The following is a 26,424-nucleotide window of genomic DNA, read 5'->3' as shown; positions in this document are numbered from 1 at the left end:
TTATTGTTTTTGCACTTTTTGGCTTCTTATTAAATAACTTTTGTAACCTATTTTCATGGGCTTTCCTCTTTGTGATGTTAAGTTCCTGTTATGCGCTGTTATACAGTATATGCCTTGAGCTCTTATTTTGAAGGCGCTAAGAGCGGAAGTGATGTCACGCTGCGGAGGTTTTTGAAAGAAGGTAAATAAAGTGGTCCTCGTGTAAACTGGAGCCTCCGTGTTTTGTTATTTTGTAGTTTCATACAGTATAGGCGACATTTATAAACCCTCGGTTACACTTTTTTAAATTGATTCAATCTTGCACGTGGAAAGTTTAAGTGAGGGCTTTAGTTGCGGCGCATGGACTTCATTTATAAGTAAAGGTAAGACCATAATAACGGTTTTTTTATTAAATGTGCTTTTTTGTGTGCTACAGTTTGTATGTGTAAAGTTAAAGTTAAGTTAAAGTAGCAATGATTGTCACACACACACTAGGTGTAATGAAATGTGTCCTCTGCATTTGACCCATCCCCTTGATTACCCCCTGGGAGGTGAGGGGAGCAGTGGGCAGCAGCGGCGCCGCGCCTGGGAATCATTTTTGGTGATTTAACCCCCAATTCCAAGCCTTGATGCTGAGTGCCAAGCAGGGAAGAATGCTGGTATGAGCTTTTAAACATAACCCGTTAACTGCTGCCAATCAAATGGTGAATAAGATACTCTTTAGGGTTCATATGTTTGTAAATCTGACTGTGATGAAGTCAGTGCCTCACCAGCCATCAACCTCACCGCACGTCACTGATTGTAGATTGTCACATCACAACTATGAATGAACACATGTGGAGTTATGTACTTAACAAAAAAAGGGGAAATAACCGAAAACACGTTTTATATTCTAGTTTCTTCAAAATAGCCACCCTTTGCTTTGATTACTACTTTGCACACTCTTGGCATTCTCTCCACGAGCTTCAAGCACACCTGTGAAGTGAAAAGCATTTCAGGTGACTACCTCTTGAAGCCCATGGAGAGAATGCCAAGAGTGTGCAAAGCAGTAATCAGAGCAAAGGGTGGCTATTTTGAAGAAACTAAAATATAAAACATGTTATTTCACATTTGTTTTCGTTAAGTACATAACTCCACATGTGTTCATTCATAGTTTTGATGTGACAATGTAAATAGTCATGAACATAAAGAGGTGTGTTCAAACTTTTTGGCCAGTACTGTATATCCATCCATCCATCCATCCATCTTCTTCCGCTTATCCGAGGTCGGGTCGCGGGGGCAGCAGCCTAAGCAGGGAAGCCCAGACTTCCCTCTCCCCAGCCACTTCGTCTAGCTCTTCCTGTGGGACCCCGAGGCGTTCCCAGGCCAGCCGGGAGACATAGTCTTCCCAACGTGTCCTGGGTCTTCCCCGCGGCCTCCTACCGGTCGGACGTGCCCTAAACACCTCCCTAGGGAGCCGTTCGGGTGGCATCCTGACCAGATGCCCGAACCACCTCATCTGGCTCCTCTCCATGTGGAGGAGCAGCGGCTTTACTTTGAGCTCCCCCCGGATGACAGAGCTTCTCACCCTATCTCTAAGGGAGAGCCCCGCCACCCGGCGGAGGAAACTCATTTTGGCCGCTTGTACCCGTGATCTTGTCCTTTCGGTCATAACCCAAAGCTCATGACCATAGGTGAGGATGGGAACGTAGATCGACCGGTAAATTGAGAGCTTTGCCTTCCGGCTCAGCTCCTTCTTCACCACAACGGATCGATACAGCATCCGCATTACTGAAGACGCCGCACCGATCCGCCTGTCGATCTCACGATCCACTCTTCCCTCACTCGTGAACAAGACTCCGAGGTACTTGAACTCCTCCACTTGGGGCAAGATCTCCTCCCCAACCCGGAGATGGCACTCCACCCTTTTCCGGGCGAGAACCATGGACTCGGACTTGGAGGTGCTGATTCTCATCCCAGTCGCTTCACACACTGCTGCGAACCGATCCAGTGAGAGCTGAAGATCCTGGCCAGATGAAGCCATCAGGACCACATCATCTGCAAAAAGCAGAGACCTAATCCTGCAGCCACCAAACCAGATCCCCTCAACGCCTTGACTGCGCCTAGAAATTCTGTCCATAAAAGTTATGAACAGAATGGGTGACAAAGGGCAGCCTTGGCGGAGTCCAACCCTCACTGGAAACGTGTCCGACTTACTGCCGGCAATGCGGACCAAGCTCTGGCACTGAGCATACAGGGAGCGGACTGCCACAATCAGACAGTCCGATACCCCATACTCTCTGAGCACTCCCCACAGGACTTCCCGAGGGACACGGTCGAATGCCTTCTCCAAGTCCACAAAGCACATGTAGACTGGTTGGGCAAACTCCCATGCACCCTCAAGGACCCTGCCGAGAGTATAGAGCTGGTCCACAGTTCCACGACCAGGCCGAAAACCACACTGTTCCTCCTGAATCCGAGGTTCGACTATCCGGCGTAGCCTCCTCTCCAGTACACCTGAATAGACCTTACCGGGAAGGCTGAGGAGTGTGATCCCACGATAGTTAGAGCACACCCTCCGGTTCCCCTTCTTAAAGAGAGGAACCACCACCCCGGTCTGCCAATCCAGAGGTACCGCCCCCGATGTCCACGCGATGCAGCAGAGTCTTGTCAACCAAGACAGCCCCACAGCATCCAGAGCCTTAAGGAACTCCGGGCGGATCTCATCTACCCCTGGGGCCTTGCCACCGAGGAGCTTTTTAACTGCCTCAGCAACCTCAGCCCCAGAAATAGGAGAGCCCACCACAGACTCCCCAGGCACTGCTTCCTCATAAGAAGACGTGTTGGTGGGATTGAGGAGGTCTTCGAAGTATTCCCTCCACCGATCCACAACATCCGAGGTACTGTATATAATGTTATATATTTATATATATGTATAATTCATACCTGCCAACTTTTGAAATCAGAAAAACCTAGTAGCCAGGGTCCAGGGGCCGCAGGCCCCGGTAGGTCCAGGACAAAGTCCTGGTGGAGGGTTCAGGGCTTCGCCCCCCGACGCAAAATGATTATTAGCATTCAGACAGGTTAAAATGTTGCTAAAACCATCACTTTTCTATCAGTCACAGTGACTTTTCAAAACAAAAATATTACAGCAAAAATCATATGGGTTGATTGACATGTTTATTCTGTAAGCTAACTTCAATAGTTTGAAATTAATTTGACAGTTAATGCCAGTTATCCTGTCAACCTTTCACAAGACTTCAATTTGTTAATTGAAAGTATAAACACTTTTTACAGTAAACAAATGGTAAAACAGTACTAAACAATTCCATTAAAAAAAAAATTGGTGTCATTATTAACTTTCTGTCCAAGCTTGTATAATCTACTGCCTTGTTCAATTGTAAAAAATATTCTGTGCCTAAAATTCACATTTCTATCACAATTATCATACTGTAAACATGGTAAGCTAACTTCATTAAAATTAATAGTCCTGTCAATAGCATGGAATTACAATTCAAATGTAGTTTTTTTGTAAGCCTTTCAAAAGAATTCAAAATATGAAAAATGAATGAAAATTAATTGAAGCCATCAGACACTTGAAAAGTGGCACATCACATCTCTAATGTAATCATTTTAACTTTTCAACAGAAATAGCACTGTAAAAATATTAAGGACATACTTCTGTATTTTGGTAGTTATGCTGTCAACATTTAACAAGATTTCTTCAACTTGGACTTGAAAGCATAAATAGTATAAACACTTTTAACAGTATAACAGTACTAAACAATTCCAAAAGATAACATTGGTGTCATTACCTTTTTGTGGCTAAAATCCAAATGTATTCTATCAGATTGATCATACTGCAAAAATGATATGGTAACTTTATGATAAGTTTACTTGAAGTGGCATAAAACACTGAAAGTGATTGTTCCTATAACCCCTTTGTTTCAAATGTTTGTTCCACTTGTGGCAGTCGGGCACCAGCATACCGTCTTTGACAACTTGAAGTGGCATAAAACACTGAAAGTGATTGTTCCTATAACCCCTTTGTTTTAAATGTTTTATGCCACTTCAAGTTGTCAAAGACGTGCTGTGAAATACAGCCGACAGGATTGCGCAACAAACACGAAGCAAGGCCAAAGTGCATGCATGGTGCAGGAGAACAAAGGACTTCTTTCATTTAAGGTTTGTGATAAACCATCAAACTCATTCGTTAAAAGGACTCTATAGTAATATAAAGCGAGTTTTTCTGGACATTATCATGCAAGAAAAGTTTATTTTTGGGACCGCGATCACCGCGTAATGATTTTTAAAGGTTGCATTACAAACATTTAACTGTCCCATGTGATCAGCCAGTGCGATTGGAAGTCCATGCTCAATTATTGCCTCCGTAAATAAAACTTTGGCATTTATCACATCCAAAGAATCTGTTTGGGCGACGAAAAACGTTGAAAGTTTTCCACTTGTATCGCTAGCAACGGCATTAGACTTGTGTTTTTTTGTCCCAACGTGGTCTTTTACATCGCTAATTCCTCCGTGTCCGATCGAAAAATCTTGTCTGCACAAGGTGCAATTCGCGTAGTTTTCACCCTTTTGTTTTTTTTAATTAATGAAAAAAAAAGAAGGGGAACCGAAGGGTGTGTTCTAACTATCGTGGGATCACACTCCTCAGCCTTCCCGGTAAGGTCTATTCAGGTGTACTGGAGAGGAGGCTACGCCGGATAGTCGAACCTCGGATTCAGGAGGAACAGTGTGGTTTTCGTCCTGGTCGTGGAACTGTGGACCAGCTCTATACTCTCCGCAGGGTCCTTGAGGGTGCATGGGAGTTTGCCCAACCAGTCTACATGTGTTTTGTGGACTTGGAGAAGGCATTCAACCGTGTCCCTCGGGAAGTCCTGTGGGGAGTGCTCAGAGAGTATGGGGTATCGGACTGTCTGATTGTGGCAGTCCGCTCCCTGTCTGATCAGTGTCAGAGCTTGGTCCGCATTGCCGGGAGTAAGTCGGACACGTTTCCAGTGAGGGTTGGACTCCGCCAAGGCTGCCCTTTGTCACCGATTCTGTTCATAACTTTTATGGACAGAATTTCTAGGCGAAGTCAAGGCATTGAGGGGATCTGGTTTGGTGGCTGCAGGATTAGGTCTCTGCTTTTTGCAGATGATGTGGTCCTGATGGCTTCATCTGGCCAGGATCTTCAGCTCTCACTGGATCGGTTCGCAGCTGAGTGTGAAGCAACTGGGATGAGAATCAGCACCTCCAAGTCCGAGTCCATGGTTCTCGCCCGGAAAAGGGTGGAGTGCCATCTCCGGGTTGGGGAGGAGATCTTGCCCCTAGTGGAGGAGTTCAAGTACCTCGGAGTCTTGTTCACGAGTGAGGGAAGAGTGGATCGTGAGATCGACAGGCGGATCGGTGCGGCGTCTTCAGTAATGCGGACGCTGTATCGATCCGTTGTGGTGAAGAAGGAGCTGAGCCGGAAGGCAAAGCTCTCAATTTACCGGTCGATCTACGTTCCCATCCTCACCTATGGTCATGAGCTTTGGGTTATGTCCGAAAGGACAAGATCACGGGTACAAGCGGCCCAAATGAGTTTCCTCCGCCGGGTGGCGGGGCTCTCCCTTAGAGATAGGGTGAGAAGCTCTGCCATCCGGGAGGAGCTCAAAGTAAAGCCGCTGCTCCTCCACATGGAGAGGAGCCAGATGAGGTGGTTCGGGCATCTGGTCAGGATGCCACCCGAACGCCTCCCTAGGGAGGTGTTTAGGGCACGTCCGACCGGTAGGAGGCCGCGGGGAAGACCCAGGACACGTTGGGAAGACTATGTCTCTCGGCTGGCCTGGGAACGCCTCGGGGTCCCACAGGAAGAGCTGGACGAAGTGGCTGGGGAGAGGGAAGTCTGGGCTTCCCTGCTTAGGCTGCTGCCCCCGCGACCCGACCTCGGATAAGCGGAAGAAGATGGATGGATAGATGGATGGAATTAATGAAAAACCGTATTTTTTATCACTGCAACCGTAACCCGGAATAGGTTGATGAAAACCGTACTAATTACGGGAAAACCGGAGTAGTTGGCAGGTATGATAATTGTATATAATAATAACAAATACCTTAGATTTTAATCAATGAAATATTTGAGCTTAAAACATCTTTATAAAGTAGCTTAGCAGTATTCATTCAATGTGTAGAACTGCATCATACTACGTCTAATACTCACATTTATGATTGGGTTACCAACTGTGTAGTAAAATGGCTTTACCTTTTATTCCTTTTCTGAAGCTGACATGATGGTACTTCAAGCCCGCCACAATTTCTTTGTTCACCTGAAACACACACACACACACACACACACACACACACACACACACACACACACACACACACACACACACACACACACACACACACACACACACACACACTTGTTAGTCTGGCAACCGTAGAAATTGTTGTTCATTGTAAGAATTATTTTTTCTTCAAAATTCAGAATAATTATAATTTTGGATGTGCAGATGGATTGGCCACCAATCAGCATCGGCCGAGTTTTGTGAAAAAGTACGCGATCGACATTGACGATTAATGCCTTTTAATGCCGACAACCCCCTCTGGCTGACACTATAGTCCCCTTATTAAGTCTTAGTGTGGAACCGCGCCCCTATGATGATAATAATCACCTCCATTACGTCAAATAAACTAAATGTCTTAAGTATCATTATCAAGACAAGATAAACATGTTACATACCGATAGCAGGCATGCTAATAGCTAAGCTAACCGCTCAGCTATCTTTAAACAACACCAATGAGTGCTTAATAAGGTTGAAGAAATGTAGCTGGAACCGCGTTACAGTAGAAAATATGCAGTTATCAATAGGAAATCAATACGTCGATTATAAGAAAGAGGATAATACAAGTGGAGTGGTAACTTTTTGTTGGCAACACATAGTGGCCACAATAATTAATGAAGTTAAGTTCAAGTTGAATGATGCGGACACGTTTGTTACTTTCTAATACTGCCGTGGAGACGTTGTGTGTGTAAGTAATAAAGTTGTTGGAATAATTGTTTGTAAGTTATCACAAAAGAAACGTTGTATTATGAATGCTGTCTTTCGAGGCCTAACAAGAGGAAGAAGGCTCGTGAAACGCCACTGTGATTTCAACACGGACAGATGGCAGGATCTGCTCAACTTCCAGAGGAACTCTCTTTGAAGTGTTAAACGAACTCTCTCTGAAGTATTTCACAAACTCTCTTCCAACTATTTGGTAACCGAGGTCAACGCTATTTACGACCCGCTGCCCTCTTGAAAGTTGCCGTGGTCAGGAGACGGGAGGGGTTATCCATTGTCCTCCAACACCTGCCCCAGCTAGATCCAGGAAGAGCCCAAGCCCGAGAAATCCTCTTCTTGGTCTTCAAAGCGACCGAAAACAATGACTGTTTTACATACTTCCCATTCCTGCTGTGACATGTGTTGGTGCGTGAACATTGAACATCTGAATAAATGAGGAGACGGAAACCTTCTTCGTCAGAGCGTGGTGCAGGACTGTACAGAGAGTGCAGTGGCCATGTCTCTCCTCAATATTGAGTAGAAATTGAATTCTGTCTCTGTTTGATTCCTTGCCTTTTGTCTTGTTTAATAGATGTCCTCAGTGTTTGAACGTGACACTTAGTGTGGAACCGCGCCCCTATGATGATAATAATCACCTCCATTACGTCAAATAAACTAAATGTCTTAAGTATCATTATCAAGACAAGATGTTACATACCGATAGCAGGCATGCTAATAGCTAAGCTAACCGCTCAGCTATCTTTAAACAACACCAATGAGTGCTTAATAAGGTTGAAGAAATGTAGCTGGAACCGCGTTACAGTAGAAAATATGCAGTTATCAATAGGAAATCAATACGTCGATTATAAGAAAGAGGATAAGACAAGTGGAGTGGTAACTTTTTGTTGGCAACACATAGTGGCCACAATAATTAATGAAGTTAAGTTCAAGTTGAATGATGCGGACACGTTTGTTACTTTCTAATACTGCCGTGGAGACGTTGTGTGTGTAAGTAATAAAGTTGTTGGAATAATTGTTTGTAAGTTATCACAAAAGAAACGTTGTATTATGAATGCTGTCTTTCGAGGCCTAACAAGAGGAAGAAGGCTCGTGAAACGCCACTGTGATTTCAACACGGACAGATGGCAGGATCTGCTCAACTTCCAGAGGAACTCTCTTTGAAGTGCTAAACGAACTCTCGCTGAAGTATTTCACAAACTCTCTTCCAACTATTTGGTAACCGAGGTCAACGCTATTTACGACCCGCTGCCCTCTTGAAGTTGCTGTGGTCAGGAGACGGGTAGGGGTTATCCATTGTCCTCCAACACCTGCCCCAGCTGGATCCAGGAAGAGCCCAAGCCCGAGAAATCCTCTTCTTGGTCTTCAAAGCGACCGAAAACAATGACTGTTTTACATACTTCCCATTCCTGCTGTGACATGTGTTGGTGCGTGAACATTGAACATCTGAATAAATGAGGAGACGAAAACCTTCTTCGTCAGAGCGTGGTGCAGGACTGTACAGAGAGTGCAGTGGCCATGTCTCTCCTCAATATTGAGTCCAAATTGAATTCTGTCTCTGTTTGATTCCTTGCCTTTTGTCTTGTTTAATAGATGTCCTCAGTGTTTGAACGTGACATCTTATGTGTCCTCTGCATTTGACCCATCCCCTTGTTCACCCCCTGGGAGGTGAGAAGAGCAGTGAGCAGCAGCATGGGCCGCGCTCGGGAAACAATAACAGCATTGTCACGGTCATTATATGACACGTTAGTAGAGGGCGGATCGATCCATAAATCAGCATTGCCGATACCAAGGGTAGTATCTTTATATAATATGATCAATACTATTTTATTTTCACGAAAGCAGTTTTTGTTTTTATTCACACATTCAGGTGATAAGTTTGAGGGTAAAAAGCAAATAACTTCATTTAGTTATTGTTGACTTTGTTTTCCTTACACAATGAATGAATTCTTTGCAATATTATGTTGAAATTGTTCAACTGTCGATAACACTCACCATAATATATATTGATAAGAATTGATCACTGTCAGAAAAATTGTATGTAAATTATCCCAAAACTTTCCGTTCTCTAAGTTCCCAATGAACAGACAAGAGGTTGTCTTTGTTGCACCAAGCAAAGGCTTGGAAAATTCCATTGTGTACGACGGGAGGAGACGGAATGGGGGTTATCTATTGTCATCCAAGACCTGCCCAAGCTAGATCCAGGACCAGCCCAAGCCCCAGGCATCTTTTTCTTTTGTTTTCAATGTGACCAAAAACAAGAGCTGTTTACGTACCCCCCATTCCTTTGCAAGCAGATGTTGTGTAAACAGGGAGTGTTCAAATAAAAGAGGCGACGTAAACCTTTTTTCGTCAGAGCGCGGTGGAAGACTGTGCAGACTGTTCAGTCGCCGCGTTTCTCCTCAATTGAGCCAAATTGAATTCTGTCTCTGTTTATTTCTGTCATGTCTGTGTAATCATGTTTTGTTTTAAGTCATGTTTTGTTTAGTTATAGGACTCTTTAGTTTCTGTCTTTTCACTCCCTTGTCTTGTTTCCATGATTACCCCATTAGTTTCACCTGTTCCACGTTTGGACTCATTGTGCACTCTTGATTGTCACCATAGCAACCCATTAGTTTTCACCTGTCACGTCACGCACCTGTTTCACGTCTTGAGTCACGCACCTGTTTTCGTTAATCATGTCTGTAGTATTTAAGTTCAGTGTTTTTCAGTTTGTCTTTCTGACGACCTCTCCACATTTATGCTTATGTACTCTCTTCATCCTCTAAGATCCTGCTTCATGTCCCTTGTCAAAGTAAGTTTTTGTTCCATGTTTATAGTCAGAATCAGAATCAGAATCAGCTTTATTGTCATTACGCAAGGTAACGAGTTTGAGGCCATTCCATACAGTGCGATGTGTGCATGCTAGAAAAACAATGTGCAAATATATAAAAATATAAAAAATGTAGAAGTGCAATGAATATGGTGTGAAATGAATATATACATGAAAAAACAAAAAACAAAAACAGGGTGGTTGGTGGAATGGGTTATTGCACCGAAGAGAAGGCAGTTATGAGGGACAATGGGGCAGTCCGTTCAGGATGGTTATGGCCCTGGGGAAGAAGCTGTTCTTTAGCCTGTTTGTTTTGGTTTTAATGCACCTGTAGCGCTTCCCAGAGGGCAGCAGGTGGAACAGGTCAGAGCCAGGGTGGGTGCTGTCCTTGATGATGGCACTGGCTCTGTTGAGGCAGCGGGAGGTGTAGATGTCCGTCAGAGAGGGGAGAGGGCGGCCGATGATCTTCTGAGCCGTCTTGACCACTCTTTGCAGCCTCTCCCTGTCTGCTGCAGTGCAGCTGCCGTACCATACCGTAATACAGTAGGTCAGCAGGCTCTCGATGGACGAGCGGTAGAAGGTCAGCAGCAGGTCAGGCTTCAGGTTGTACTTCCCGAGGACTCTAAGGAAGTGTAGCCGCTGCTGAGCCTTCTTGATGATTGATGTGGTGTTGACTGTCCAGGAGAAGTCATTAGAGATGTGGACTCCAAGGTACCTGAAGGTGTGGACCCTCTCTACACGCTCGCCGTTGATGTAGAGGGGGGCAGGGTCAGTGCTGCTCCTCCTGAAGTCGACGATGATCTCTCTGGTCTTGCTGGTGTTGAGAGCGAGGTTGTTCTCCGAAGACCAGGCCGTCAGCTTCAGGACCTCCTCTCTGTAGGCAGCCTCGTCACCCCTGGAGATGAGCCCGACCACTGTGGTATCGTCGGCGAACTTGACGGTAAGGTTGTCACTGTGGGCCGGACTGCAGTCATGGGTGTAAAGGCAGTAGAGGAGGGGGCTCAGCACACAGCCCTGTGGGGAGCCGATGCTCAGCGTGCGGGAGGATGAGAGGTGCGGGCCAAGTCTCACATTCTGGGGTCGGTCCGTTAGTCTTTTGGTTTCATAGTTTATTCTCCGCCACTGTGCGCGCTTTCGTTTATTCCTTTTTTTTGATAATAATAAATAAATCATGTACCTTCATTCCCGTCTCGCCCGAGCCAACTTTCCGTTGCATCCCGGAAAAGCACACACCCAAGAGCAAGTCTTGACAATTTCTTTGCTTCTTGTCTCGTTTAATAGATGTCATCAGTGTTTGAACCTCACACTCACCTTTGTATTTCCTTCAATTTGCTTATTTTATAACAATGTTATATTGTCTTTACATGTCTTTGTTCATTAAGAGCGTTTTAAAAAAACCTATTGCGACATCCATTTGAAACAACGGATAAGTGACAGAATATGATCTTTTTCTATAAAGAGATTGAAGGGTGAGTTCAGGACATGCATTTCATGTACACTATATTGCCAAAAGTATTTGGCCAGCCATCCAAATGATGAGAATCAGGTGTCCTAATCACATCAAGCACTTAGGCATGGAGACTGTTTCTACAAATATTTGTGAAAGAATGGGCCGCTCTCAGTGATTTCCAGCGTGGAACTGTCCTCGCTCCTAAATATTCCAAAGTCAACTGTCGGCTTCATAATAAGAAAAGTAAAGAGTTTGGGAACAACAGCAACTCAGCCAGCAAGTGGTAGGCCACATAAACTGACAGGGAGGGGTCAGCGGAGGAATTATGGTGTGGGGTTGTTTTTCAGGAGTTGGGCTTCCAGTGAAAGGAACTTTGAATGCTCCAGGATACCAAAACATTTTGGACAATTCCATGCTCCCAACCTTTTGGGAACAGTTTGGAGCGGGCCCCTTCCTCTTCCAGCATGACTGTGCACAAAGCAAGGTCCATAAAGACATGGATGACAGAGTCTGGTGTGGATGAACTTGACTGGCCTGCACAGAGTCCTAACCTGAACCCGATAGAACACCTTTGGGATGAATTAGAACGGAGACTGAGAGCCAGCAACATCAGTGTGTGACCTCACCAATGCACCTTTGGAAGAATGGTGGAAAATTCCTATAAACACACTCTGCAACCTTGTGGACAGCCTTCCCAGAAGAGTTGAAGCTGTAATAGCTGCAAAAGGTGTCATATTGAAGCCTATGGGTTAGTATTGGGATGGCACTTCAAGTCCATATGTGAGTCAAGGCAGGTGGCCAAATACTTTTGGCAAGATAGTGTATTTCTATCTATCCTTCGGTCCTTTGACCCTGCGCAAAATATTGATAAGACAATCATCTCAAGAAAAGGGAAGATGTTTTTGCCAAATCCTCCCAATCCCGCAAGAACATCATCTTTTTATTTACCGTATTTTCCGCACTATAAGGCGCACCTAAAAACCACAAATTTTCTCAAAAGCTGACAGTGCGCCTTATAACCCGGTGCGCTTTATATATGGATAAATATTAAGATTCATTTTCATAAAATTTCGGTCTCGCAACTTCGGTAAACAGCCGCCATCTTTTTTCCCGGTAGAACAGGAAGCGCTTCTTCTTCTACGCAAGCAACCGCCAAGGTAAGCACCCGCCCCCATAGAACAGGAAGCGCTTCTTCTTCTACTGTAAGCAACCACCCGCCCGCGTAGAAGAAGAAAAAGCGCGCGGATATTACCGTACGGTTCATTTCCTTTGTGTGTTTACATCTGTAAAGACCACAAAATGGCTCCTACTAAGCGACAGGTATCCGGTTCATGAAAAGACGCAATCTCTCCATCCGCACACGGATTACTATTTCACAGCAACTGATATTCCTGTGAACCGCACTGTGGATACAACGGGAGCACGTACGGTGAATATTCGCACCACAGGGAATGAGAAGTCATCCTTCACTGTGGTTCTAGCTTGCCATGCTAATGGCCAGAAACTTCCACCCATGGTGATATTCAAAAGGAAGACCTTGCCAAAAGAGACCTTTCCAGCCGGCGTCATCATAAAAGCTAACTCGAAGGGATGGATGAAGAAAAGATGAGCGAGTGGTTAAGGTAAGTTTAAGTTTACGCGAAGAGGCCGGGTGGCTTTTTTCACGCAGCTCCGTCCATGTTGATATACGACTCCATGCGCGCCCACATCACGCTGGTTTTTAATATATTATTAAAGTTTGACTGACCTATCTGACTGTTTTTTTTGACATTCCTTTAGCGCAGTTAGATGCGGCTTACAACACGGGGCGGCTTATAGGTGGACAAAGTTTTGAAATATGCCGTTCATTGAAGGCGCGGCTTATAACCCGGGGCGCCTTATGGTGCGGAAAATACGGTACACAGTAGATGAAAAAGAAACATGAAACAAGACAGTGGAGAGCATCGGGTGCATTGCGTCACAGTTGTTACCGTAAAGGCCACAACAATAAATACATCTCAAGCTACTGTTTTCCTCTTACCTTAAAGTGTATTTTTAGCCTGTACTTGATGCCTTCTTTTAGGGTGAATGTCTTCTCCTTCAGGCTGCTCAGGTCTCCTGCACAAACAAAATGACCTCAGCTGGTAAATGTCGGACATGAGGTGTGACTGCATTGGTGATGACATCATCCTGCAGAGTCAACAATGGCCTTTCATGACTATGATGCTATGCTCCAAATGTAAACTATTTACACAACTTGTGTGACTATACTCAGTTTTACAGCTCCATTTTTCTTTCATCTGACATCACATGGACAAAGATAAGACCTCCTGGAGGAAAGTTCTGTGGTCAGATGAAACAAAAATGGAGCTGTTTGGCCACAATACCCAGCAATATGATTGGAGGAAAAAAGGTGAGGCCTTTAATCCCGGGACCACCATTCCTACCGTCAAGCATGGTGGTGGTAGTATTATGCTCTGAGCCTGTTTTGCTGCCAATGGAACTGCTGCTTTAAATGGGACAATGAAAAAGGAGGATTAGCTCCAAATTGTTCAGGAGAAGTTAAAATCATCAGCCTGGAGGTTGGGTCTTGGGCGCAGTTGGGTGTTCCAACAGGACAATGACCCCAAACTAGGGGTGTAACGGTACGTGTATTTGTACTGAACCGTTTCGGTACGGGGGTTCCGGTTCGGTTCGGAGGTGTACCGAACGAGTTTCCACACGGACATATTAAGTAGCGTAACGCACGTTGTGTAAACAATGCACACCGAGGCACAACACACGGCATGCTAGCAGCTAACGGGCTAGGATAGACTGACCATACGTCCTCTTTTCACCGGACATGTCCTCTTTTGCGGAGCTGTCAGGGCGGAGTTTCTTAAATGCCTCAAATGTCCGGCATTTCGAGTTAGGGTTGCGTGTATTTTCAATGTACGTTCAGGGTTAAGAAGGGGTTAAAAACAAAACAAACAGCAGCATTGGTGAGGGAGGGGCAGAGACAGAGAGAGAGAGAGAGAGTTATGATAAACGCGCATGCGTCGCCAGGCTCTGCTTTTTATCCATAGATTTAATTTTTTATTATCTATAGAGGAAGCAGGGCCTGGGGAATCTGTGGTGGGCACTCCTATTTCTGGGGCTGAGGTTGCCGAGGTAGTTAAAAAGCTCCTCGGTGGCAAGGCCCCCGGGGGTGGATGAGTTCCGGCTCTGGATGTTGTGGGGCTGTCTTGGTTGACAAGACTCTGCAACATCGTGTGGACATCGGGGGCGGTACCTCTGGATTGGCAGACCGGGGTGGTGGTTCCTCTCTTTAAGAAGGGGAACCGGAGGGTGTGTTCCAACTATCGTGGGATCACACTCCTCAGCCTTCCCGGTAAGGTCTATTCAGGTGTACTGGAGAGGAGGCTACGCCGGATAGTCGAACCTCGGATTCAGGAGGAACAGTGTGGTTTTCGTCCTGGTCGTGGAACTGTGGACCAGCTCTATACTCTCGGCAGGGTCCTTGAGGGTGCATGGGAGTTTGCTCAACCAGTCTACATGTGCTTTGTGGACTTGGAGAAGGCATTCGACCGTGTACCCCGGGAAGTCCTGTGGGGAGTGCTCAGAAAGTATGGGGTAACGGACTGTCTTATTGTGGCGGTTCGCTCCCTGTATAATCAGTGTCAGAGCTTGGTCCGCATTGCCGGCAGTAAGTCGGACACGTTTCCAGTGAGGGTTGGACTCCGCCAAGGCTGCCCTTTGTCACCGATTCTGTTCTGAACTTTTATGGACAGAATTTCTAGGCGCAGTCAGGGCGTTGAGGGTATCTGGTTTGGTGGCTGCAGGATTAGGTCTCTGCTTTTTGCAGATGATTTGGTCCTGATGGCTTCATCTGGCCAGGATCTTCAGCTCTCACTGGATCGGTTCGCAGCCGAGTGTGAAGCGACTGGGATGAGAATCAGCACCTCCAAATCCGAGTCCATGGTTCTCGCCCGGAAAAGGGTGGAGTGCCATCTCCGGGTTGGGGAGGAGATCTTGCCCCAAGTGGAGGAGTTCAAGTACCTGGGAGTCTTGTTCACGAGTGAGGGAAGAGTGGATCGGGAGATCGACAGGCGGATCGGTGCGGCGTCTTCAGTAATGCGGACGCTGTATCGATCCGTTGTGGTGAAGAAGGAGCTGAGCCAGAAGGCAAAGCTCTCGATTTACCGGTCGATCTACGTTCCCATCCTCACCTATGGTCATGAGCTTTGGGTCATGGCGGAAAGGACAAGATCACGGGTACAAGCGGCCGAAATGAGTTTCCTCCGCCGGGTGGCGGGGCTCTCCCTTAGAGATAGGGTGAGAAGCTCTGTCATCCGGGAGGAGCTCAAAGTAAAGCCGCTGCTCCTCCACATGGAGAGGAGCCAGATGAGGTGGTTCGGGCATCTGGTCAGGATGCCACCCGAACGCCTCCCTCGGGAGGTGTTTCGGGCACGTCCGATCGGTAGGAGGCCACGGGGAAAACCCAGGACACGTTGGGAAGACTATGTCTCCCGGCTGGCCTGGGAACGCCTCGGGATCCCCCGGGAGGAGCTGGACCAAGTGGCTGGGGAGAGGGAAGTCTGGGCTTCCCTGCTTAGGCTGCTGCCCCCGCGACCCGACCTCGGATAAGTGGAAGAAGATGGATGGATGGATGGATGGATTATCTATAGCAGGGGTGTCAAAAGGAGGCCATTTACGGCCCACAGCTAATGTTTTAAAGGCCCACGGCACATTCTAAAAATACTATTCAAATAAACAGAAACATAACAAAAGTGAAATAAAAAAGCTTAAAGGTGAAATGTAATTTAGAAAAAGTTGCAATGTTGACTAATAAAATAAAGCAGTTTTTTTTTCTTTCAAAACTGTCATTGCTCAAAACATAATATTGAATCAAAATCAATGTTATTATGAATTATTGACCTATCCAAGGTTCCCATTACTTCACATCAAATATTACACTAAGAAAAATATTTTTGGTGGAAGATTTTGCAAATTTGGTAAATAAATAACACAAAAATGTATATTTTGTTGTTTTCTTACTGTACCGAAAATGAACCGAACCGTGACCTCTAAAACGAGGTACGTACCAAACCGTGGTTGGGGGCGTGGTTAAGATATATATATATATATATATATATATATATATATATATATATATATATATATATATATATATATATATATATATATATATATATATATATAAGAAATACTTGACTTTCAGTGAATTCTATATATATATATATATATATATATATATATATATATATATATATATATATATATATATATATATATATATGTATATATATATATATATATATATATATATATATATATATATATATATATATATATATATATATATATATATATATATATATATATATAAAGAAATACTTGTATTTCAGTGTTCATTTATTTACACATATACACACACATAACACTCATCTACTCTCATCTACTAATTGTTGAGTTAAGGGTTGAATTGTCCATCCTTGTTCTATTCTCTGTCACTATTTCAGAACACACACATTATACAAATATACATTATAAAATCAATAAGAAAACGGGAGCTCTAATTTGGGAGTCTGAATTAGGATCAGAAGTTCCTATATAAACATTGCGCACTCACGTCGCCTTTTTGTATTGATTACTGCAGCTGTGCACTGGATTCATTCACATATACAAACTACAACTCACAAACACTTTAGAGTTAGGCTCCACCATCAGAATGTGTACTTAAACTTATAAAGATCACATGGATATTATTCAGTGAGTTGATTCACCAAAACTAACCTGTTATACAGGAGGAAAAAGCACACAGGATGTTTCAATTGTTCACAGACTGGTCGCGCTCATCAGAATGACAAGCCACTTCCGGTCTGCAGGTGATAGCATTCAATTGGGAAGAAACGCCCTACTGCCCCCTACTGACCAATGTGAATACTGATAAATGTGTAATGACAGCTCCAAAAACGAATTCAAACCACAAAAAATACAAAATAAATCAACACAAAAATGTGACACATTATGGGTGGGTCACATATGCATGTACAGTAGATGGCAGTATTGTCCTGTTTAAAAGTGTCACAACATTGCTGTTTACGGCAGACGAACTGCTTTACGGTCGACGAAAACTTGACTGCTGTTGTTGTGTGTTGTTACCGCGCTGGGAGGACGTTAATGAAACTGCCGTACAATAAACACACATAAGAAACCAAGAACTCGCCCTCGATCATTAGCTGTTTATATTGTGAGAAAGCGGACGTGTGAACAGGCTGTCAACACGTCACTCAGGTCCGCATGGAGCTGGAGGGGGCGTGGCTTCCAGCTCCGCCTGAATTTCGGGAGAAAATTTGTCCCGGGAGGTTTTCGGGAGAGGCGCTGAATTTCGGGAGTCTCCCGGAAAATCCGGGAGGGTTGGCAAGTATGATTTTAAGGGAAAAGAATCAGTAAGGATATTGGTGATACAGGTCCTGTATTTACTTGCTACAAAATCGATACCAAAATGTTTTTTTTTAAATGTCACTTTTGAAGTGATGGATGACAATAAAACGGTGGCACTGTCAAGACTTGGTCCGGGGTGTGTGCTTTTCCAGGATGCAACGGAAAGTTGGCACGGGCGAGACGGGAATTAAGGTACATGATTTATTTATTAACTATAAATACAAAAAAAGATCAAACAAAAGGCGCGCACAGTGGCGGAGAATAAACTATGAACAATTAAACAAAACTTGCAAACTATGGCTTGAATAAAGAAAACTTACTTGGCATGGACAAAAAAGGAGCAGCGTGAACATGGACATGAAAAAATGGACAGAGCATAAATGTGGTGTGAGGTCGTCAGGACGAACAACAGAAAATGAATGAACTTAAATACTATGGACATGATTAGTGAAAGCAGGTGCGTGACTCAAAACGTGAAACAGGTGCGTGACGTGACAAGTGAAAACTAATGGTTGCTATGGTGACAAACAAGAGTGCACAATGAGTCCAAACGTGGAACAGGTGAAACTAATGGGGTAATCATGGAAACAAGACAAGGGAGTGAAAAGACAGAAACTAAAGAGTCCTATAACTAAACAAAAACACGACTTAACACAAAACATGATTACACAGACATGACAGGCACAGTACAAGGGATGGAGATACATATTAAGCCCCGCCTCCTCGTCCCAGATTACAACCTTTTGAAGGAACTTGAACAAAATACTACACAAATGACACGCTAAGTTTTTATATTCATCTCCTGGAGAATACAAAGAAAGAGAGAAAGAAAGAAAGAAAGAAAGAAAGAAAGTGAAGGGAGAGGAAGTTTGAAATGTGTTGATAGTGAAGGAAGAGGAAGTTTTGAAGCAATCACAAAAATAAATCCTCTGCGTAATTCAATCCAAGTCTTGAGTGCTTCCTAATGGACAGTGAACACAGGAAGTCCAATAGCAGAGTCAGGCTACTAACACACACACACACACACACACACACACACACACACACACACACACACGTAAGACTCGGCCGGGGTTTGAACTCACAACCTACCCACCTCAGGGCGGACACTCTAACCACTAGGCCACTGAGCAGGTACTGCATGAATAGAATAGAATAGAAAGTACTTTATTGATCCCTGGGGATTGGTTCCAGATCCTCTGGCAGAGTTCATCAGCCAAAGAAACAGCTGTGAGCGTGTCACTCCAGGCTCTGTCAGAGGTGACTGTTATATTCCTCTGCACTTTCAGTAAGTGGGCCAGGTCAGTAAGGAGCAGAGGTGGGTAGTAACGCGCTACTTTTACTCCGTTACATCTACTTGAGTAACTTTTGGGATAAATTGTACTTCTAAGAGTAGTTTTAATGCAACATACCTTTACTTTTACTTGAGTATATTTATAGAGAAGAAACGCTACTTTTACTCCGCTACTTTTATCTACATTCAGCTCGCTACTCGCTACTAATTTTTATCGATCTGTTAATGCACGCTTTGTTTGTTTTGGTCTGTCAGACAGACCTTCATAGTGCCTGCGTTTCAACAAATACAGTCACTGGTGACGTTCACTCCGTTCCACCAATCAGATGCAGTCACTGGTGACGTTGGACCAATCAAACAGAGCCAGGCGGTCACATGACCTGACCTAAACAAGTTGAAAAACTTATTGGGGTGTTACCATTTAGTGGTCAATTGTACGGAATATGTACTGTACTGTGCAATCTACTAATAAAAGTTCCAATCAATCAATCAAAAGTGTGAAGGAAAAAAGACCCTTTTTTATTTCAACCGTACATCCCGTCAAAAGCCCAAAGACTGACTGCACAGTTCCTGTCTTCACAATAAAAGTGCCGCTCCATCGCGCCTGCGCTTTCAAAATAAGAGTCTCTGAAAGCCAGCGCAAACAAGCTAGCAAGCTACGGAGTTTGCCGCCAATGTATTTCTTGTAAAGTGTATAAAAACGAATATGGAAGTTGGACAAATAAGATGCCAAAAACCAACCACTTTCATGTGGTATTAGACAGAAAGGAGGAACTTTTTTTCTCCTCCATTTGAAAACGTGGACGTTATCATCACTACTGTCTGATTACAATCAATGCAAGTCATCAGAATCAGGTAATACACCAACTTATATTCTTGTCTTCATGAAAGAAAGGAATCTATATGTGTTAAACATGCATGTATATTCATTAAAACACATTTAACATGTAAACAAAAACGGCAAAATAAATAAATATAAATTATATACTGTATATATATATACCGGTATATATATATATATATATATATATATATATATATATATATATATATATATATATATATATATATATATATATATATATATGTATATATATATAAATGTGTGTATATATATATATATATATATATATATATATATATATATATATATATATATATATATATATATGTGTGTGTATATATATATATATATATGTGTGTGTATGTATATATATATATATATATATATATATATATATATATATATATATATATATATATATATATATATATGATATGTGTGTGTATGTTACTCATCAGTTACTCAGTACTTGAGTAGTTTTTTCACAACATACTTTTTACTTTTACTCAAGTAAATATTTGGGTGACTACTCCTTACTTTTACTTGAGTAATAAATCTCTAAAGTAACAGTACTCTTACTTGAGTACAATTTCTGGCTACTCTACCCACCTCTGGTAAGGAGTACAAATGTGTGGAAGTCAGTACCTGAGGAGGTTCAACTGCTCACAACTAACAAGACCTTCACAAAAAAATTGGAAAATGTGTCTTATCAACGCCTACAGCTGCCACCGCTAACATATGAGCCTGTTTTGATGCTAAAATAAATGTTATGTTGTATTTTATTTTTTAACACATATTGTATATGTATTCTGTGCTTTTATTCTTTTTCTCTCTCTTTATTTTCCTTTAAATTGTAATTTTAATGCCTTTTATACATCATGGCCAGGGGACTACAGATGAAAACTAGCCTTCTGGCTAATTCTGGCTTTTTTAGGGCCCGCATGGCCCATTGTATAAGGACTCCCAAAGGGAGTCCTTATGCAATGGGACATAAGGACCTATTGAATTTGTAAGGTTTTATTATTCTTTATTCTTTATTCTTCCGCCGCCACTTTAATTAGGGCCCGCATGGCCCATTGGATAAGGACTCCCAAAGGGAGTCCTTATGCAATGGGCCATGCGGGCCCTATTGAATTTGTAAGGTTTTATTATTCTTTATTCTTTATTCTTCCGCCGCCACTTTAAACTGTAATTTGACCCACTTAACATGCTTCAAAACTCACCATATTTGACCCACACATCAGGACCTGCGAAAATTGCCTTTTTTTAAAAAAAACGAACCACAAAACTCAAAATTGCGCTCTAGCGCCCCCTACGGAAAAAAAACTAGACTGCCTGTAATTCCCACTAGGAAGGTCGGAGAGACATGAAACAAAAACCTTCATGTAGGTGTGACTTAGACCTAGATTTCATAATAGTATATTCTCGGGCAAAAATCAACAGGAAGTTGGCAATTCCCCCTTCAAGACAAAAAAGTACTAAAAACAGTCACTTTTGCCTCTTTGAGCTCTAATTTGACCCTCTTAACATGCTTCAAAACTCACCAAACTGAACACACACATCAGGACTGGCAAAAATTGCGATCTAATTAAAAAACCTAACCCCAAATCTTAAAATTGTGCTCTACCGCAATTTTTTTATAAAACGCAGAAAAAACTGCTCCTCTGAAGAAAAAAATGACAAAACTGCCTGTAACTCCCACTGGGAAAGTCGGAGAGACATGAAACAAAAACCTCTATGTAGGTCTCACTTAGACCTACATTTCATAGATCGACAACCCCCAGCAAAAATCAACAGGAAGTTTGCTATTCCCCCTTCAAAACAAATTTTTTGTAAAAACAGGTCTCCTTCCTTCAAAATCTATCTCCTCTGAGCGCCTTTGTTGTTTTGCCTTCAAACTAACACAGGAGAGAGATTGAACCCTTGTGATTAAAACTACAGAAGCGCGTTTTTCTAACTGCTCCGGTTTTGATTTTATGACCCTTCAAAGACCCGCTGCGCTGATGCTGCTGCGCTGCTGTTTTTTTAAGATGGCTGCTTAAAAGCAGGAAGCACCAACGTGCCCACACAATGCAGACAAGGTAGGTACACTAGACAAAAGTCTTGGGACGCTTCAGACTAAAAGTAGACAAAAGTATTGGGACACTTATGACTATCACTGGACAAAAGTATTGGGAGATTTAGGACTAGCACCTGCCAAATACGCGGGCCCGACCAACGCTGCTTGCAGCTTTAATTAACCATGTGTTTTATGAAATTACATTGTCCCCTTTCAAATAAACATCATCTAGTCTAATTATTTTTTGTATTGTTTCAGTTTTGTAAATCGACCAACACTTCACTGTGGATTTATTGATTCTGCTTAGCTGGTTTGAGAGCTGGCTTTCGCGGCGAGGTTTCTGTTTTGTTTGATCAGCCGATTTACTGCCCCACTATTTCAAAAGCAATTTGTACACCCAATAAAATGTTCAAAAAGCATTATCAAGCACTCCTAAGAATGTACCTTATGGCACAACGGCTTTTTGATTTTCAGCAGTGTATAATTGAGTTCCACTTTGCAAGTCAGCAAACGTACATGAGACACGTTCAGATGTGCATGGCAGGAAATAGTGTCTTACAAAGCCATTATTGCTTTGCCAGTTTCATATATTTTAGTATTCAGTGTTTGAAGGATGGTGTTCTGCTGACCTCGACTGCGGAAGTTGTGGATCGGTGGAGGGAATACTTCGAAGACCTCCTCAATCCCACCAACACGTCTTCCTATGAGGAAGCAGTGCCTGGGGAATCTGTGGTGGGCTCTCCTATTTCTGGGGCTGAGGTTGCTGAGGTAGTTAAAAAGCTCCTCGGTGGCAAGGCCCCGGGGGTGGATGAGATCCGCCCGGAGTTCCTTAAGGCTCTGGATGCTGTGGGGCTGTCTTGGTTGACAAGACTCTGCAGCATCGCGTGGACATCGGGGGCGGTACCTCTGGATTGGCAGACCGGGGTGGTGGTTCCTCTCTTTAAAAAGGGGAACCGGAGGGTGTGTTCTAACTATCGTGGGATCACACTCCTCAGCCTTCCCGGTAAGGTCTATTCAGGTGTACTGGAGAGGAGGCTACGACGGATAGTCGAACCTCGGATTCAGGAGGAACAGTGTGGTTTTCGTCCTGGTCGTGGAACTGTGGACCAGCTCTATACTCTCGGCAGGGTCCTTGAGGGTGCATGGGAGTTTGCCCAACCAGTCTACATGTGCTTTGTGGACTTGGAGAAGGCATTCGACCGTGTCCCTCGGGAAGTCCTGTGGGGAGTGCTCAGAGAGTATGGGGTTTCGGACTGTCTGATTGTGGCGGTTCGCTCCCTGTATGATCAGTGTCAGAGCTTGGTTCGCATTGCCGGCAGTAAGTCGGACATGTTTCCGGTGAGGGTTGGACTCCGCCAAGGCTGCCCTTTGTCACCGATTCTGTTCATAACTTTTATGGACAGAATTTCTAGGCGCAGTCAAGGCGTTGAGGGGATCCGGTTTGGTGGCTGCAGGATTAGGTCTCTGCTTTTTGCAGATGATTTGGTCCTGATGGCTTCATCTGGCCAGGATCTTCAGCTCTCACTGGATCGGTTCGCAGCTGAGTGTGAAGCGACTGGGATGAGAATCAGCACCTCCAAGTCCGAGTCCATGGTTCTCGCCCGGAAAAGGGTGGAGTGCCATCTCCGGGTTGGGGAGGAGATCTTGCCCCAAGTGGAGGAGTTCAAGTACCTCGGAGTCTTGTTCACGAGTGAGGGAAGAGTGGATCGTGAGATCGACAGGCGGATCGGTGCGGCGTCTTCAGTAATGCGGACGCTGTATCGATCCGTTGTGGTGAAGAAGGAGCTGAGCCGGAAGGCAAAGCTCTCAATTTACCGGTCGATCTACGTTCCCATCCTCACCTATGGTCATGAGCTTTGGGTTATGACCGAAAGGACAAGATCACGGGTACAAGCGGCCGAAATGAGTTTCCTCCGCCGGGTGGCGGGGCTCTCCCTTAGAGATAGGGTGAGAAGCTCTGTCATCCGGGGGGAGCTCAAAGTAAAGCCGCTGCTCCTCCACATCGAGAGGAGCCAGATGAGGTGGTTCGGGCATCTGGTCAGGATGCCACCCGAGCGCCTCCCTAAGGAGGTGTTTAGGGCATGTCCGACCGGTAGGAGGCCATGAGGAAGACCCAGGACACGTTGGGAAGACTATGTCTCCCGGCTGGCCTGGGAACGCCTCGGGATCCCCCGGGAGGAGCTGGACGAAGTGGCTGGGGAGAGGGAAGTCTGGGCTTCCCTGCTTAGGCTGCTACCCCGCGACCCGACCTCGGATAAGCGGAAGAAGATGGATGGATGGATGGATGGATGTTTGAAGGTGAAGCATAGCAAGCAAAATATCATTTGTAATGTCAAAACTTGTATATGAATACATTATTATTACAAGCCAACAAACTACCTCCATAGCTGCTGCCTCAGCTCCTGCTCTGGAGAAAACGTCAATAATGCCCAGCAAGCAAACATTTAACTCTCTCGCTCTTTCTCTCTGGACACACCCAATGCAGACATGAATGCAGCACAGAGGCTGAAACTGCCTCACACCATTTTTTTTAAATTGTATTCCATCCGTGATGAGAGCAAAGTGTAAGGAAGCATTAAAGGGAGGAAGTGAGGCGTACCTGTAAGGTCGACGGTAATTGGTCGAGGGGCCTCGTTACACAACAGGGTCAGCTTGGTCACTTGCACGTTGGGACCGGAGACGTCTGCAGATGCACAGTATCACACTTATTACCTCACAGTGAGCAAAAAAGGACAATCGGTTGAACATGAAACTGTATTCAGTCTGTGCTTTTCTTCTGATATCAGTTGTGGTATGAGATGCAAGCAGGGTCTACGTCTGTCTGTGTGTGTGTGTGTGTGTGTGTGTGTGTGTGTGTGTGCGTGTGTGTCATCAGTACTTGATGAATGCATCCATGCACGGACGGACGTTGTCGTATCGAGTGAATTAGAGCAGCAGTAACTGGAATGGCTCCTCATGTAAACACACACACACCTGCCACCATTGGCTTGGTCCCCAGCAGGGTCTGCTTATATTTCACCAGGCTCTCGTCATCTTGGTCCAGATCCTCAATCTCCTGCAAAGTCTTCTGGGCCGGAGGATTGTAGTTGAGGTTTCGCTCGTCCTCTTCCCCCTCCAAAGGCAGCTCCTTCTTGTCCAGCATGAAACCTTTTTTTTTTACAAAGAAGAAGGAAGACGACAAGAGTTTAGTGCACACTGTAGATGTCATGTCTGTGTAATCATGTTTTGTTTTAAGTCATGTTTTGTTTAGTTATAGGACTCTTTAGTTTCTGTCTTTTCACTCCCTTGTCTTGTTTCCATGATTACCCCATTAGTTTCACCTGTTCCACGTTTGGACTCATTGTGCACTCTTGATTGTCACCATAGCAACCCATTAGTTTTCGCCTGTCACGTCACGCACCTGTTTCACGTCTTGAGTCACGCACCTGTTTTCGTTAATCATGTCTGTAGTACAGGGCCGGCCCGTGGCATAGGCCGTATAGGCAAATGCTAAGGGCGCCGTCCATCAGGGGGCGCCACGCCAGTGCCACAAATGTTGGAGAAAAAAAAAAAAAGAAAGAAAGTTGGTACTATTATTTCTAAATACAAAAAAATAATCCCACGTTAATTGAAATGCAAAGTAAAGCCTATTTAATAGAAATATTATTTGTTACAACATTACGCCCCCCCCTTCCCGTATCATGACTCTTTTTGGACGTCACCACATCAAAAAATCAACACAAGATGTCAAAACGGCCAAAACTGTCAGGTGCCCAAGGAAGAAAAAAGAGAAAAGAAGAGGAGTAGAAACGAGAAAAGACAGAGGTAGCAGGTAGGTAACGTTAGCCTACATGAAATTATTTGTCTGTTACAGAATGTGATAGTAACCTGGCTTGTTAGCATTAAGCTAATGTTACATGATTCGGCAATTGCTAATCAATAAATAGCTAGTTCTGTTTAAACGTCGGGTTAATATTGTGGAGGGGGCTACATTGTTATGGAAAATAATAATGTAATGTTAGGTAATTACTGTACTCCCACCTTACATTCCTCAGGTATTATCTTTTAAGCAGGTGTTTTTGTTTACATTGTTATTGCCTTCTGGTTAGCTAATGTTTGCCCTGCAGGTAATAGTCACTTGTCCACCCCTTTATATATTAGGTATAGTTGTAAGTAAAAAAAAAAAAGGTCAAAGATAAAGCTATTCGGTTTCTTGCCTAGGGCGCCAGATTGGTTAGGGCCGGGCCTGCTGTAGTATTTAAGTTCAGTGTTTTTCAGTTTGTCTTTCTGACGACCTCACCACATTTATGCTCTGTCCATGCCTGATACTTCTTTCCATGTCAATTCCTCAAGCAACTATTTCTGTCCAAGCCAAGTAAGTTTTTGTTCCATGTCTATAGTCTTTTTGGTTTCATAGTTTGTTCTCCGCCATTGTGCGTGTTTTTTGTTTGTACTTTTTTGCTATAGTCTTTTGGTTTCATAGTTTATTCTCCGCCTCTGTGCGCGCTTTTTGTTTGATCCTTTTTTTTTTTTGTATTTATAGTCTTTAAATAAAA

The 26,424-nt window shown here is 43.9% G+C and overlaps 1 protein-coding gene across 1 annotated transcript in view; it reads right to left on the bottom strand.

Annotated features, from left to right (window-relative positions):
• Nucleotides 1-26,424, bottom strand: part of LOC133620532 (rho GDP-dissociation inhibitor 2-like) — a 68,502-nt gene that overhangs the window by 6,283 nt on the left and 35,795 nt on the right. Inside the window, exons 2-5 of the mRNA XM_061982117.1 lie at nt 24,863-25,036; nt 24,489-24,572; nt 13,287-13,363; nt 6,203-6,266 (exon numbers count right to left, since the gene is read on the bottom strand). Of these exons, the coding sequence (XP_061838101.1) occupies nt 6,203-6,266; nt 13,287-13,363; nt 24,489-24,572; nt 24,863-25,036 (399 nt within the window). The remainder of the gene's footprint in view (nt 1-6,202; nt 6,267-13,286; nt 13,364-24,488; nt 24,573-24,862; nt 25,037-26,424) is intronic.

Source organism: Nerophis lumbriciformis, linkage group LG24 (assembly GCF_033978685.3).
Source record: "Nerophis lumbriciformis linkage group LG24, RoL_Nlum_v2.1, whole genome shotgun sequence".
Taxonomy (NCBI): Eukaryota; Metazoa; Chordata; class Actinopteri; order Syngnathiformes; family Syngnathidae; genus Nerophis; species Nerophis lumbriciformis.
This window is presented reverse-complemented; position numbering and strand designations above follow the sequence as displayed.